The 15,197-nt window shown below is 43.4% G+C and overlaps 1 protein-coding gene and 1 long non-coding RNA gene across 8 annotated transcripts in view; one reads left to right on the top strand and one right to left on the bottom strand.

Annotated features, from left to right (window-relative positions):
* The window catches only part of LOC310711698, a 264,847-nt gene that overhangs the window by 146,663 nt on the left and 102,987 nt on the right, over nt 1–15,197 (bottom strand). The window lies entirely within an intron of this gene.
* Nucleotides 3,571–15,197, top strand: part of MYLK3 (myosin light chain kinase 3) — a 29,145-nt gene continuing 17,518 nt past the window's right edge. For 2 of the 7 annotated variants that reach the window (XM_083513617.1, XM_083513615.1), the window contains exon 1: nt 3,783–3,932. In XM_083513617.1, the coding sequence (XP_083369743.1) occupies nt 3,882–3,932 (51 nt within the window). In that variant the 5' untranslated portion in view covers nt 3,783–3,881. Of the gene's footprint in view, nt 3,737–3,782; nt 3,933–8,091; nt 8,305–13,360; nt 14,117–15,197 lie in introns of those variants that run through there. The other 5 variants (XM_083513614.1, XM_083513613.1, XM_083513612.1 and 2 more) reach the window with 3 other exon arrangements.

Below are 15,197 nucleotides of genomic sequence, written 5' to 3'. Positions count from 1 at the left end.
GAGATCTCCTTTAAAAAAATGGAAACAAATTTCTTTGGTAAAGCATATATCTTGTCTTTTGGGAAACCCTCTCAAGAAACCAACCTCTCTGCAGGGAAAAAATAAGCTGTTGCCTCTTTAATTCCGAATGCGATTAAAAATAACTCTCGACTTCACTGGAAAATCATTTCACTTCCTGCAAGCAAAGCCTATAATTTATAACATTGTGGGGAGCTTTTGTTTCTGTTGTGTGGTTTCTCTCACCCCCCCCTCCTTTACCTTCCTGCCCAGTTCTCCAGCTCTTCAAATTGTAGGCTGTGCCTCTACATTTTTAATTCGTTGTGCATGGAGAACATTGGCACTGAGTTGTCTTTCAGCCCTTGAAAGCTGGAGCTTGGAAGCTGGACTTCGGGTGCTTATTTACAGCAAGCGGGCAAGCTTGCCATTGCTTTAAGTACTTGAGGCCAGGAGCAATTATGGAAATAGGATTGTAGAACTAATAAGATGTGTCTCTCTCCCTACCCGCCCCCCCCCCCAAACCAATATCCATATGGGCAACTTGGAACAACTTTGGAAAAGGACCAACATCATATTTATTTACATTCTGGTCTGTGAACAGCAGCAATAAGAGCATAAGAAGTGCCCTGCTGGATCAGGCCAGTGATCCATCCAGCCCAGCATTCTGTTCTCACTGTGACCAGCCAGATGCCAGTGGGAAGCCGGCAAGCTGGACCTGAGCAGAGCAGCACACTGTGTATATCAGCAAGTGGCATTCAGAGGCAAGATGTATCTGACAGTGGAGGTAGAGCTTAGCCATTGTGGCTAGTAGCCACCAATAGCCCCCTCTCCCATTATTTATTCCAATCTTTTAAAGCTATCTAGGTTGGTGGCCATCACTGCATCCTGCATCCATACTTTAACTGCTGCATGAAGGGGGACTTTTCTCTGTCTTGAATCTTGCAACATTCAGCTTCATTGGATGCCAGCTAGTTCTGCCGTTATGAGACAGGGAGAAAAACTTTCCTATCCATTTTTTTCCGTGTCATGCATAATTTTATGAACTTCCAAGCATGCCACCATGGGTGACATATGTGTGAAGCTTGTGTCTTTCCAGGTGGTTGTTGGACTCCCAACAGCCTCGGGCAGTGTGAGGTCAACATCTGATGCAGAAACACTAGGAAAGGAGGCAAACATGGACCATGCATTTAAATCCAAATCAAATTTGCCTTTTGAAAATACGCAAACCGAAACAGCTATTCTTTGAAATTTGTACTTACCTGAATTTTCTAACAAGGTTCTCCAACATTCACAAAAATGCATATATTAGGGGAAATCGTGCATGGAAATGAAAATATTAGTGACTATAACATGCAAATATGCTGTATATTCGGGAAAATAGCTTGCAAAACTGTATTTGTAAAAACCATATAAAAAGTGTTTATTGGGGGAAAATTGAAATAAAGCACTGATGAATTTTCATGAGGATTTCTGTTTGAGTGCAAAATGTAGAAAACAGAATTTAAGAATGAGAAACAGAGAACCAAAATTAACTGATCCTCCTATCTCTAATAAACACCCTGCAAGCCTTTCAGGAAGGATGCACATTGCTGCATAAACCACACTGCCAACAAAATGAAGATCAATGCTCTGCGAATTGGGATCAATGCTCATCTGGAGGATGCATTTGGGACTTCCTTTATCTAGCAGTTATTAATGCTTGGCACCTATTGAAAATCCAAATTGGGACGAGGCGGCTTCTCTTTCCCCATTCTACACTTCTTGCTCAAAGTAATCAGAGATGAAAGCAAAACTGCGGAGCTCAATGATGTACACATGATTTGCATTCTTTCAAACAACATTCCAGATGCACGCAGGAAAGAAAAATATGATTAACAATAAATCGGAGCAAATGCTTGTCAAAGCCCAGGCATAATAAACACAACAACTGTAAGCTTTATTTATGCAAACAAGATCAGGACGGCTGCTCATTTAGCAGGCTGGCCTGGAGGGGGAGCCCCATGACATTATCTTGCCTGACTTTGGGGGGGGGGAGAGATACATGGCAACTTCTACTGCTAGGTGGCAGTATATTCCCAAGAGAAAAAAGCACACCCTGTATACTGCAGTACTGTGGCTATTTGGCCATTAGAAGCAAAGGGCATGCCATGCTGCTGCCAGGTAGACTTGGCTGCCCCTTCTTATTTGCAAAGCACCCTCAGGAGGGAGTGATTTGCATCAGAGAAATATGAAGAAGGCTGTGCCTTACCCTCTCCTTGCCACATGCTTTCAGCTGAAACTGCTTTCTGGCCCACACCCAATACTTTTACTGCTGGGACGCTCCAGGCCCATGCTGGTGAGCTTTGTTTGTTTTTTAAACACCTCATCCATCACTGTGGAAGGTTGCCTGGATGGAAAAGTGGCCATTATTCTGGAAACCCTCCACTGTTTTACATCTCCTTTCATTATGCATCATGGGCTTGATGGTGGTGGTGTTGAGTAGAAACATGCCCTGCGTGCCCCTCTGGCAGATAGAGAGGAGGAGACCATTGGGTCAAGAAGGCGGTTTTTGCATATGATATACAGTAAATAGAATAAATGTTCATAAATGTACAAGGCAAACACACACGTACAGTGTCTGAAACAGTACAGGAGAGCATCCCTGAAGCCATTTTGACTCTCCCAAATTGACCTCAAATATTTATCGGCAAGGAGCAAGGTAATGGGAAAAGCTTTCCAGTTGTCTTTGGACTGTAGGGGCTTACACCTCCCTTTGCAAATACAGTCTGACAAGTATCTGTTAAGCTGAGCAAACTATCAATATATGTAAGAGATTCGGGAACTACAGTATTTACCATCACAAAAGAATGGCCAGAGTGCCCAGGTTGAGCAATGATTGACCATTATTAGGTATCCTGGGGGGGGGGTCTTCTTGAGCTACAGGGGATGCAATTTAAAAAGTCTATATAAGAGCTTGCACACCATTGTTCGGTGTTCGTCTCCTCCCTCCCTGCGTGTGGTGAGCAACAGTTTAATAATGATCAGGCTTACTTGCTGCTTTGCTTCTTAATATTCTCTGGTTGGCCTCTGTTTTTTTCTCTTACCGATAGAGAACCTACTTAAGGACTCTGTACGGGCTCTTGGATACCCCATAAGGGAAAAGGAGCAGTATTTTCTTATAATACTTGGAAACAGCATCATTTTTATTAGAGCAACTGATGAAGGTGGAAGCCAACATGTTTCGCTTTAAGAAATCAAATTTTCTGTTTTCTACTCACTGTAATAAATACAAACAAACAAACACACTTTCTTTTTCTTTAAAAAGAGGCCATGACCTAAACTCGTCTCCAGAGGGCAGCCTACGCTGGCAAACTGCATTTTATAAACAAGAAACAAGCCCTGATTTTCTCCCCAGCCTCATGTATCCTACCTCAAAAATGAGAAACAGCCGGGAGAAGTGTCCTGTCCCTGGCAATGTTGCCAGGATGTATATGTAGGTGATCAGCCTTTTGGGGGAAGGTTTAAAAATGGAACGCCTTTGGTCCTGGGGGGATTTCCTCCCTCTGTGTTAAGAGATGCAGGAGACAAATAGATACTAATTAGCTGTGGAGAGAGCCTTGTGGCTCCCTGACCTTTCGCTCTAATCCATTTGGAACGGAGCACCCTATTGAAATATGTTTGTGCCAAGGCAGGGCAGTCAGTGTAGCTCAGGCTGCCGCATGATGCCTCTTCGGCTGGAGACCTTGACAGATCCATAAGTGTATGTTCCCCTTTCCCCCTTTCCCCCGATAACAGTTTGCAACGGTCCTTTTACATCTTTCGTTCTGCCCTCCCAGCCCATCTTCCAGGCTTTCAGTGTTGCGCTGCATTCCTTCGTCCCCTCTGCTGCTCCTCGGAAGTGCTATATGCTGGTATCCAATGCGGCTTTGGTGCACGGATGGAAGACAAATGAAAGGGTAGGTACCAGTGGAACGGGCAATGCTGGCTTTTCTTTCTATTTGTGGCTCTTTCAGGTATATTTCTTGCGAATCATGAATGTGACGTTGCAGCCTGGGGCCCCCTTCCAAGCTGGTGTTTTTCTGCAACATGCAATCGTAATGGATTAGTGGTGGAATTATCCCAGGCCGCCCACACATTGTGCAAATAACTAAAATAAGCATGAACATTCTGGCTATCTTGGTAGGCTTGTCTAAAGAAAAATGCTTTCAGCAGGAGCTCAAAAGAGTACAGTGAAGGCACCTGCCTGGTATCAATAGGCAGGGAGTTCCAAAGTGGGTTCTTCTGTCTTGATTTAAATATATATGTTTCTGTGTTTGCAACTCTTTTTACGTGTAAATCGCCTTGTGGCGGTGGTTTAGAAGATGATTAATAAATCAGTAACAACCACAATATAATGTTTTGCAATACCTCCTTAATGTTGTTGCATTATTGCCATCTGGAGGGACACTCTTGTTCCACAGAGCAACAAAAGTGGAAGGAAAAACAATAACTCCAGAACACTGGCAGTATGAAAAGTTAGAGGATTTTATCAGGAAGTTGTAGGACACACAATGATTGCAAATGAAGCAGTCTGTCCACCCTGGAACTTTTGCAGACACAAAGAGTAGGCAAAGTGGGATTGCATCTCTCTGCCCTGAATGTCAGCACAAATCATGTGTCTCTTATTCCCATCTAGTTCCACTCTTTGAATTCAACCGTCACGCTGTCTCATTTTAACAGGAGCAGTATATGTTCTCTTGCGGGAACGGGGCACATTTTCTTGTTATGTTTTCTTGATCTCTCGCATAATATTGAAAATTGTCAGCTACTTGGCTGACAGTGCTATTTGACTCAGTTCAGACAAAATGGCAAAATGTAGCTCGGAGCTATGAAAGCAAGCCTTGAAAGAGGCACACACACCCCTCAGAGTAATTGGCTGCTTCCTGGGTTTTAGAAAACCATAGCTGGTTGTTACGTCAAAACAGGAAACTATGGGTTGGGTCCAGAGATCCCTAAACGGAAGTCTGCTCATGAACCAGCGTTCTTTCATCTCCTGCAAGTGGAAGGGTGCCGTGTGTGTGTGTGTGTGTGTGTGTGTGTGTGTGTGTGTGGTACAGCCATTTTTATGGGAAATGGCAAGGGGGCTGCAGGCAGCAGTGAAATATTTGTGTAAGTCTCTGCTGGATTGTAGTCTCTTCTGCAAATGGAAGGGCACTCTCGTTTGGATATCCGAGTCTATGGGTTTCAAACCATATCCAGACACCGGTTTGCAATTCTGATTTGCAGGACAGTTGTAAACTACAGCTTGGCAGTTCAGATGCAATGACAAACTATGGTTTGCCACAAACCAGGAAGTAGTACAAAATGAGAAGGAAACTTTGTATGAGCTTTAGACTTCCAGGTACATTTGTGTAGCACCAAACTATGGACTAGCCTTTGTCTTGGGAATTTGATGGCTTGACTTTGCTGGTGCATATTTTTGAAATGTTATTAAAGTCTAGTGTTTGGGAGCCGTTCTGTTTGGAGTAGGTGGCATAATACTTTTTTTTTTTTAATCAGTATCTGAAATGATCTGTGCTGCAAAACCTCTCTTGGAAGCAGTTCTCTCACAGCCATGTTCCCGCTTCCAATATTCTCTTGGGAACAGTGTGGGTTAACAGATTTGTAACGCCAAATGAAGAACATGCTGGCCATTTGACTTTTCCTCCCAAATGCCAAACACGTTTGCTTTCTCCCTGCCTGCCTCTTTTTGAATCTGAGAAATATGAAGAGGAACAACATATTCTGGCTTGCAGAAGATAAAGCAGAATGGCTCAGAGAAGCTGATCGATCAGTGGAATTATCTCCACGAATTGCATGTAAGACATGCATTGATTGAAGACAATGCAGGACGGGCGAGGTGTCCTTTTACACTAGCATTCTCTATTTAGAGCCGCTAATGGAGGGTGGCAGGGTGGTGAGTGTGTTTGTTCCAGCCTGGCTGCCAAATTTCCTAACGGGGACCCACTCGATCACGCAAGCCTTGTCCTTTTTCTTCTTTGGCACTCGCTAGTTCTATGTGCATTTGCCGCTATCTGAACGCCTCTCCTCTGCAAAGCACAGGATAATAGTGTTATTTGCAAACAAAAATATTAACTTGCCTCAAGTGCCCCTATCTAACCATGGTTGTTTGTCACATTTGCATCACTTCCTTCAATAAGCTCTTTTTTTCTGCGGGTGGAGCTTAATGGCTAAGATCTATGATCCAGGAAGTTCGCTGTCTGAATTTTGCCTCTGTCGCTAGGGAATGAGACTGATGCACATAGCTTCAGCTGAGAGCGGCAGGAAGCTGGTTTGTAGCAAAACAGACCATTGTTCCATTTTGTTCAGTACTATCTAAACCAGGGTTCCCCAAACTTGGGTCTCCAGATGCTTTTGGACTACAATTCCCACCATTCCTGCCCACTGGTCCTGCTAGCTTGGAGTTATGGGAGTTGTAGTCCCAAAACAGCTGGATACACAAGTTCGGGAAACACTGATACACTCACAGGGAATGGCTCTCCAGGGTTTCAGACGGGGGCCTTTTCCAGCACTAGCTAGACATGCTGGTTCTTGAACCTGGGACCTTTTGCATGTAGCTGTGAAGAGCCTTCTGGAAACATTCACTTCAGGTTTCTATTTGTTTATTTGTCATTTAATCTCAATCAGACAGAGGTACATCTTAGTTGTGGTTAGTGGAAACAAGGTGTCCTCAAGCCATCGTTCATGGGGGTGGGGAGGGCTATCAGTGGCTACTAGCCATGATGGCTATGCTGTGCCTCCACATCTGGAAGCATCTGCTTGGCTATTGTGTGAGCAGGACTTCTGTACTACATGGGCCTTTGGCCTGATCCAGCAGGCTCTTCTTATGAGAAATTAAATTCAGTTTTCATTTAATGGTGCACTTGCCATTCATACTTTCCGAAACAATATACCCTTCCAAAACGACATAGCCCTCCTTCAAGAGTTGCACATGAGATGCCAAGAGAAACTGAGATTGACATAGTTGCCCTAGGAGAAACAAGCTAGCCTGGCCCAGTGGATTAAAACTGCCTCAGAGACAAGCACTCTGGGTAGTTTGAGGTAAGTGTCCCCACCTCCCAACTCGGGGCATCATGTGGGGGGGTGGGGGCGGGGAGAATCAGCCCTCCCTGTGTTTCGAGGCCTCATGACTATTCCTATTGAGCACTTGTATTGTCAATCAGCCTATTCAGTCCTATGCACTGTGTTTCACAGGCACAAGGAAGCCCGTTCCTCACCCTCAAGGGCAAATAAGCATTGTGAAAAGGAGAGAGAAGTATTGGGGATGGAGGGATATGGGCCAGTGGAGTCACACCCTTATTCAAAAGCTAGGTCTTCATTGTTGGCAATGAGGATCAAGAGAATTTCTGGCCAACTCAATGGATTCTGTACAGTGATGGCATAGCAAACCATAGTTTGGTGTTACAAGAATGGGCATGGCCTCCCACTGGGCTCACACTTCCCTTCCTCCGGTGTAGTCAAAAAGAGAGCAGAAGCTTTTCCTTCTGTTTAGTGTGTTGCCTGAACCCTCATCTGTGCTTAACCATAACTATGGTTGATGAAAACAAGGCAGATTCATAAGCTTCACAAGTTTCCAGCAACTGGTATTCAGACACTGCCTCTGACTGTGGAGGCAGAGCACAGCCAGGCGGAGTAGCCATCAACATTATTATTTTTTTATTATTTATTGAATCTATATACCGCCCTATACACGGAGGTCTCGGGGCGGTTCACAGAACAAAATCAAAATATAAAACCATAAAATATATAATCAAAATAAATTTCCATGAATAATAATCAAAATAATTAAAATAATTTCCATGAATTTGTCTAATCCTCTTTTAAAGCCAACCAAGTTGCTTCTTGCTCATCCTTATACCTTTCACACACATTTTTTGCTCATCCAATAGCCAAATTACAAGGGGTAACAATGTGGAGGGGGGGAGGGTGCCCTCTTGGGGGGGGGACTTCAAATTAACAGCATCCTCTGTTTTTGCACCCACAGACTTTATCAGTGACCCAGGAAGTGAGCTGTAGGAATACAGATAAATGCCAGGGCTTGGGAGATAAGGAAGTGGCTGAAATGCCTTGTGTAGTGGCAGATAAAGCGGAATGCCTGTTATGGCAATGTCCACAGAGGCTTTGTTTCTTAATGCAGTCAATAGCTGCAGGGCGCCTTGGTGGTTTGGCCCAGCAACAAGGCCAAAGGGGGAGGGAATGGGGACGCTGTATCAAGGATCCCCGTTGCATAAGACGCTTCGCTTGAGCATGGGAGGGTCTTGCGTTTCCGATTACATAAAGAAGTTTGCGGTAAGCAAATATATATATTTATATATTTGTAAATATATATATATATTTAAAGTAACTTTAAAAACTGCTTGTATGTAAGGTCTAATTGACTGTGTCACGTTTTGTCTCAGATATCCAGACCCTTTCCAAGTTAGTCATTTTCCAAGTGACCTAGAGATGTGTGCTGGTTTTAGTTTTAATTGTATGTTACATTTTTTTATTTTATTTTTTTGTAAATCTCATTGATATGCACTGTTTTGATGCATGCTACGCTGCAGTCCTGTCTGATGAATAGTGGCATAAGAGAGGACCAGATTGATAATAATGAATAAAAAGTCATAAATACAACAAGGGATCTGTGTGTGTGTTTGTCCAGAATGGATCCTATTTAAATTATGTATTTTCATTTTGTTCTGCTTTTCTTCCAAATCTTATCACCATTGTGTTGTTGTTTTCCTCTGTCCTGTCCTATATGTGTTAATAATACATCATCATTGGAGGTTGGGGAGTAAGGTCTGGAATGGTTTCACTGGAAAACTGTCACAAATCATGCAAAGAGAGGGATGAACTTCAAGGAGTTTCCTGCTGAAAACTGTTCAGTTATTCTTCTTTTTGCCCAAGAAAGCAACACAGCATAAAATGAAAATCAGATAGGTGGGACTTGGGGAAGCCCACTTAACAATGTTTAGAAAAATAAGGATATGACAAGAATTTGTTTGTATTGTTTGTCTTTTCTGTTTGTGTTTTTTATTTGTGTTATAAAATAAATAAAAAAATTGGGAAAGAAAGAAAGAAAGAAAGAAAGAAAGAAAGAAAGAAAGATTCTTCATTTCTAGTTTTTCTCTGAGTATGCCACTTAATCATTTATCAGAGATGGCAGGGAGAGAGGGAGCTTTTGAGGCGTGGGGAATGAGTAATAACCTTGGTGGTTTACTTAAAGGATAGAAACCTTTGCTTTTAAATGTGCATTCCTCTAATCCTGGGATTGGGGACCTTGTGACGCTCCAGATGTTGTTGAGCTCCATCACTCATCAGAACCAGCCAGTAAATCTAGAAGTGAGAGTTGTAGTGGAGGCCTAAAGTTGTCCACAGTTTTTCTAATCCCTTAAATCCACAATTTATTTTCAGCGAAGAACAGTAATGCAGCTAGGGCTGGACTTTGGTGCTAAAATTCTAGGCCCCACAGCCCTTCCCTGCTCCACCCACAAATGACCACCCGGTTAAAGGCAGATGGTGTGGCAGTTGCAAATAGGCTCCATATCAGCACCTGACTTGGCACTGATATCGTAGAATATCAGTTGTCTCTATCACCGTCATTTTATAATTGACTGGCAACCAGCCAACTATGGAGATGTTATGGTACAGTGGTGCCCCGCAAGACGAATGCCTCGCAAGACGGAAAACTCGCTAGACGAAAGAGTTTTCCATTTTGGAGGTGCTTCGCAAAACGAATTTCCTATGGGCTTGCTTCGCAAGACGACAATGCCTTGCGAGTTCCTGTGGTTTTCCCCCCCTTCCCCCCTTTTTCTAAGCCGCTAAGCCGCTTATCAGTTGATCCGATCAGCAGATAAGCCGCTAAAAGCCGCTAATAGCGCTAATAACGCTAATCCGCTAATCCGTCAATGGGCTTGCTTCGCAAGACGAAAAAACTGCTAGACGAAGAGAATCACAGAACGGATTCTTTTCGTCTTGCGAGGCACCACTGTAGTTACAGGTGCTCCTCTTACGGTTTTCACCTTGAAAATATATCATACTTTTCTACATCAGAATGAGGGCTTATTTCCAAGCAAATGTGTTGATCGTTAGATGGCCACCAACTCGGATGTCTTTAAAAGAGGGTTGGACAAAGTCATGGAGGGTAACGCTACCAATGGCTGCTAGCCACAATGGCTCGGCTCTGCCTCCACTGTTGGAGGTAGCCATGCTTCTGACTACCAGTTGCGGGAAACCACAGGAGGGGCTCTTGCGCTGGGGGCCTGCTTGTTGGTAGATAAGAAATAAAGTAGACAGGAATATTTGTGGTATAAAAAGTTGCAGAATTTTGGCAAGGAGTTGATTGGAAGTGAAACAGTATGTCTACCCTTAAATTTTTGCAGGTACAAACAATATTGAAAACTTCAGAGCATGGGAAGTCACCCAAAAGATATATAATTTGGCATTGAATATTTGTTGTTGTTTTTATTGTATCATAATTTGGAATGTTTTAATGTGGCTTTTATAGGATTGTTAAAATGGAAAATTTAATAAATATTATTTAAAAAAGAAAAAAAGAAAACACATCATGTATAACTGCCCCAATACAAATGATCATGGATGCACAATGGAAAGGGCATCCGAAGGGACCATTAATGGCCTAACTCCAGTGTCATGGTAAACCAAACCATGGTTTACCTGGGACCACATGAATGCAGCTTCCTAGAGAGTCACTTGCAGCCTCATTGCCCCTTCCATAACTTTTTACTTCTACGTCATGCTGAGCTAAGCCAAAGTTTTGCTCCACATGTACTCTGAACCCAGGCTCATGGGCCCCACCTGCACATTACATTTTAAGTATCTTCATATGACTTTAAACGGTCATAGGTTCCCTCAAAGAACCGTGGGAACTGTTGTTTGTTAAGGGTGCTGAGAGTTGTTAGGAGACCTCTGTTCCCTGCACAGAACTACAATCTCCAGTGTGGTTTAAAAATTGACCCTCTTCACAGGGAACTGAGGGATTTTGCCAGGCCTGTAGCTGTTTTTAGCGGCAAGTTGATTCATGTGGAGGCTTCTGTAGGTGGTCAGTTGCTGCTGGCAGACCAGCCCTGGGAATGTGGCTCCAAGTGGGGAGACACCAAAAGGAAGACATCAAAAGAGTTGATACCCTTTTGGGTATCTCCTTTGGGATATGGTGAGGCTGAGAACGTTCCCTTTGATGATGCTTCTGAGGATGGGCTTGCTCCTGGGTGACAGAGAGAAGCAGGTACAAAGATGTGAGTCAACGTGACTTCTACACGAGGGGTAGATGCTGAGGAGCTGTATCTCTGGTGACAGTATGAATGTGGCTTGTGTATGTATTTTCAATATGATTGATGGTGCTTCTGGTGGTTTTTGCTCTTTTATATTTGTATTAACTTATTGTATTTATTTATTTATTGTGCATTTGCATTTACTGTACTTCTATCATATCCTGTATTTGTTTTAATTGGTTTCCCGCTTGTGTGTTGGAGGGGCAGTTTGGGTGAAAAGCAGTACAGTGGTACCTCTGGTTACAAAGGCTTTAAATACTTGGGTCATGTAAAATGTAGTAGTTTCTAATATGTCTATTGTAGTACAGTGGTACCTCGGGTTAAGTACTTAATTCGTTCTGGAGGTCTGTTCTTAACCTGAAAACGTTCTTAACCTGAGGTACCACTTTAGCTAATGGGGCCTCCCACTGCCGCCATGTGATTTCTGTTCTCATCCTGAGGTAAAGTTCTTAACCCGAGGTACTACTTCCGGGTTAGTGGAGACTGTTAGCCGAAGCATTTGTAACCTGAAGCGTTTGTAACCTGAGGTACCACTGTATATAAATAAACCAATGAATGAATACTGTGGTTAGGTGATCAGAAACTCTTGCTTCTCTACTAGAAATCCCCCAGAGATCTACCAGTAGATTCAGATTTACCTTCTGTGCACACCTGTGGTAAATAAAATAGTCTTAATTGCCTTTCCTACAGCAGACAGTGAAGGAACCAGGCATATCATTCTTGAGAGCTCATTAGCCAAATCCAGATGTTGCAAGGCACTAATTGGCAAAGTATTAAGATCCAAGAACTTCTTCTCAAAATACCAGTAGCTTTTAAAAATTAATTAAGCTGTGAATGAAAGAGTTCTTGGTCTGAATTGCATCTCTGCTGTGAATGCGCTGGATATTCTTCTTGGAAGGACTTGGACCCCTGCCCCCACAGCAAGAAGATAATGGTCTTGGCCTACCTCATAGGGTCGTTGTGAGGTTTGCAACAAGAGAACCAATGTGCAGTGCTTTGAATGCTTGACAGCTAAGTATTGCTGTTGCCAGGTATGACTGCTCCTCTGCTCAAGCTGTTACCCCTTCCTTGGCTCTCTGTTGTTGTGGAACTGCCGAGCCTAAGCTTCAACTGATAAATTATTCTTGTACGTGCGACTGACGTCAAATGAAAATGTCACAGAGATCTAAGTTGGCAGGTGAGCATGTGCCAGAGAGCACACACTGAGAGGAAGGTTGTGGGAGACCCGGGTATCGAAAGGGACTGCTTGGGGAGCTATTCCCATGGTTGGTGTGGTGGCTGGGAGTTGTCCCTGCCCCTCCAGGAAATACTCCAGTTACTGCTAATGGAAAGAAGATACTGACACTCTCTCTCTCTCTCTCTCTCTCTCTCTCTTTCTCTCACACACGCACACGCACACACACCTCGGTACAGATGGAACTACCGAAACAAACACATAATCAAAAGCTTGTAAGAATTAGCCTGGCCCAATGATTTCAGCGAGATTCAGGTGCTGCAAACATTTCCAGCTTTAGAGCCTCAGTAATTTTTGTGGGAAAATCATTTTTGAGGGCTAATTATTTTACCGTTAATTGTGGAAACAATGTTGACATGCCATTCTGCAGAGATTTTCTCTCCCCCCGTTTTCCTTTTACACTGGGGGCTCTCTTGGCACCGAATGAAGAATTCAGTTTGAGTTGTTTCAGTTGACAAAGGCATGCTGGCAGTAGATATATACTCCATATCGCTGTCATGACGGTCTATTTTTAAATTTCAACTGCCGGCCAAGCTTGGGCGCGGAAGGCATGTATGTGTTTTGATCATTGTGCACGCATTTCTGCTTTCACAATGCTGGCTTCTTTTAGGCCATACCATGTTGTATCCAGCTCAATTCCATCCTTTCCTTTTGGGACAAAGCAAAGCATTTTATGTGGTTTCAGTGCACACCGCTGGCCTTCCCCCAGGAGTAGGGGAAAAACAGCAAAACATTCTTGCCCTCTCCTTTCTCTGGGTGGGGATGTCTGCTACATGACCATTGCCAATTCTCAACATGCTTGGTTATCAACAGCCTCTCAAGGAAAGAATTTTAAACGATTCTGTGACGTCAGAAGGCCAAGAGGGAGGGGGAGACATCCCTCAAGCCCACCGCCAAGTTAAGATCATCATTATAAGCCTGCAGGAGGAATATCTTACATAGCAGCTAATTAGTGACACCCTCACAAAGTGTTCTAGAATTTTCCTTCCTTTCCAACTCGAGATGGAATTTCATAGAGCTATCCTCTAATTTCAACAAGTGATGGGGCTACCTGCCTAATCCATTTTTTATTTTTTTTGCCACGATGTCTGAAAGCAACCAGGAGATCGACGAAGAGTTTGTAAATAAGTCACAGGTTACGAAAGGGAACAGTTTAAGCACAATGGACCGAAAACTGAACCTTCTCAACGAGAAGGTAGACAAACTGCTGAATTTTCAAGAAGACATGACGGGAAAGCTTCAGAAGGTTAACCAAGGGATCAATGATTTGGGGAAAGGCCTTCACAGGCTCACCGTCTCACGGATGCCTGCCGACCAGATCGGTGGAGTAAAAAGGGGCCTGAAATTTGAAGACGGGGTTCACCAAATGGACACCCAAAGCACATGTACCGAGATCCTGAAGCTTATAAAAGTGACCCATCAAGATGCTTCAAAGTACAGGGAGAGGCTGGAGAAGATGGAGAAAATGGTGGACTCGGTGGACAAGGTTGTGAAATGTTTGGGGGAGACTTTCAAAAACTCAAAGGTGGTGGATTTTATCCTGAAGGGTGTTGTCCCTTGGCAGAAAGGGAGCCTGGTTGAAACCGCAGAAGAGGTGAGTCCCCCTCTCCCCACGTTGCTTGTTCAAGACCTCCTGCATTAGTAGAAATCTTATCACATTTATTTAGGGGGATGGGGAACCCATGACCCTCCAGGTGGTGTTGGCCTCTATCAGTCCCAGCTAGCATGATCAATGGCCAGCAATGTTGGGAGCTGTGGTCCAACAATATGCTTTAGATCCCCTCCCACTGTGTATGATTTTACATTCCAGACAAGTGGTCTTCAACTGATGAATCAGGACCTTGAAGTGGTAAAAATATATGAAAATATTAAAACAGAAAACCAAGTATACATAACTAAGGAACATATTTTCAATATTTGCTGGATTAATATTTCCCATGGGCAGCTGGCTGACCACTGAAAGAAACTGGATGTAATGTTGATAGTTTTTGAATAAAATTGTTTGTGCCCTGGAACTGTAGGATTCAATGCTAAGTTTAGCATTCTCTCTGTCATGGTATTCTGCCCATCCTTTCATCTGATTATGCTTCCTGAAAGAGAAATAAATTTTTAGTTTTCAGGCAGACATATTCTATAAGCCTTTACATTCTTTTTTTGTCTCTGTTTATGAATTGCTAAAAGAGCTGTTTTGACACATAGCACCACTGTTTCATTGTATTTGTTTATGTGTTAATTTTATCTGTTTTGCCTTTGTTACGTGTTGTCTAAATTTTGGTAAGTCATCACCAAGAGGGCTGGACCAGATGGTTCCCCCCCCCCCAATCCAGACGATCTTCCCTTAAGTTCTTTTGTCTGGATAGACCTGTTGAGATTCATTTGTAGCAGGAGACGGCGTCAGTATTATCAAGTGTAACAGTATTAGCAAGGGGGTGCAGGCCTGGTGTGCATGTGCACACGCACAAAAATCACCCCAGAAATATGTCTCCAGTTATCTGTGTAAGGTCGTGAGTTTAGACAAGAGCTGGGAGCTGAGTAGTAGGAGAAATGGCAAGGTGGTATGAAGGTAGACTGCTGGAGACTATAGGGTGCATGGTATATGCATGTGGCAATGTGCTGCAGCTGTCACAGCAAGATCAAACTGCAAGAGAAGCTTCTAGACCTCATGGCACTATGGC

The sequence above is a fragment of the Podarcis liolepis genome (genome assembly GCF_965112155.1).
Source record: "Podarcis liolepis genome assembly, chromosome: 7".
Taxonomy (NCBI): Eukaryota; Metazoa; Chordata; class Lepidosauria; order Squamata; family Lacertidae; genus Podarcis; species Podarcis liolepis.
This window is presented reverse-complemented; position numbering and strand designations above follow the sequence as displayed.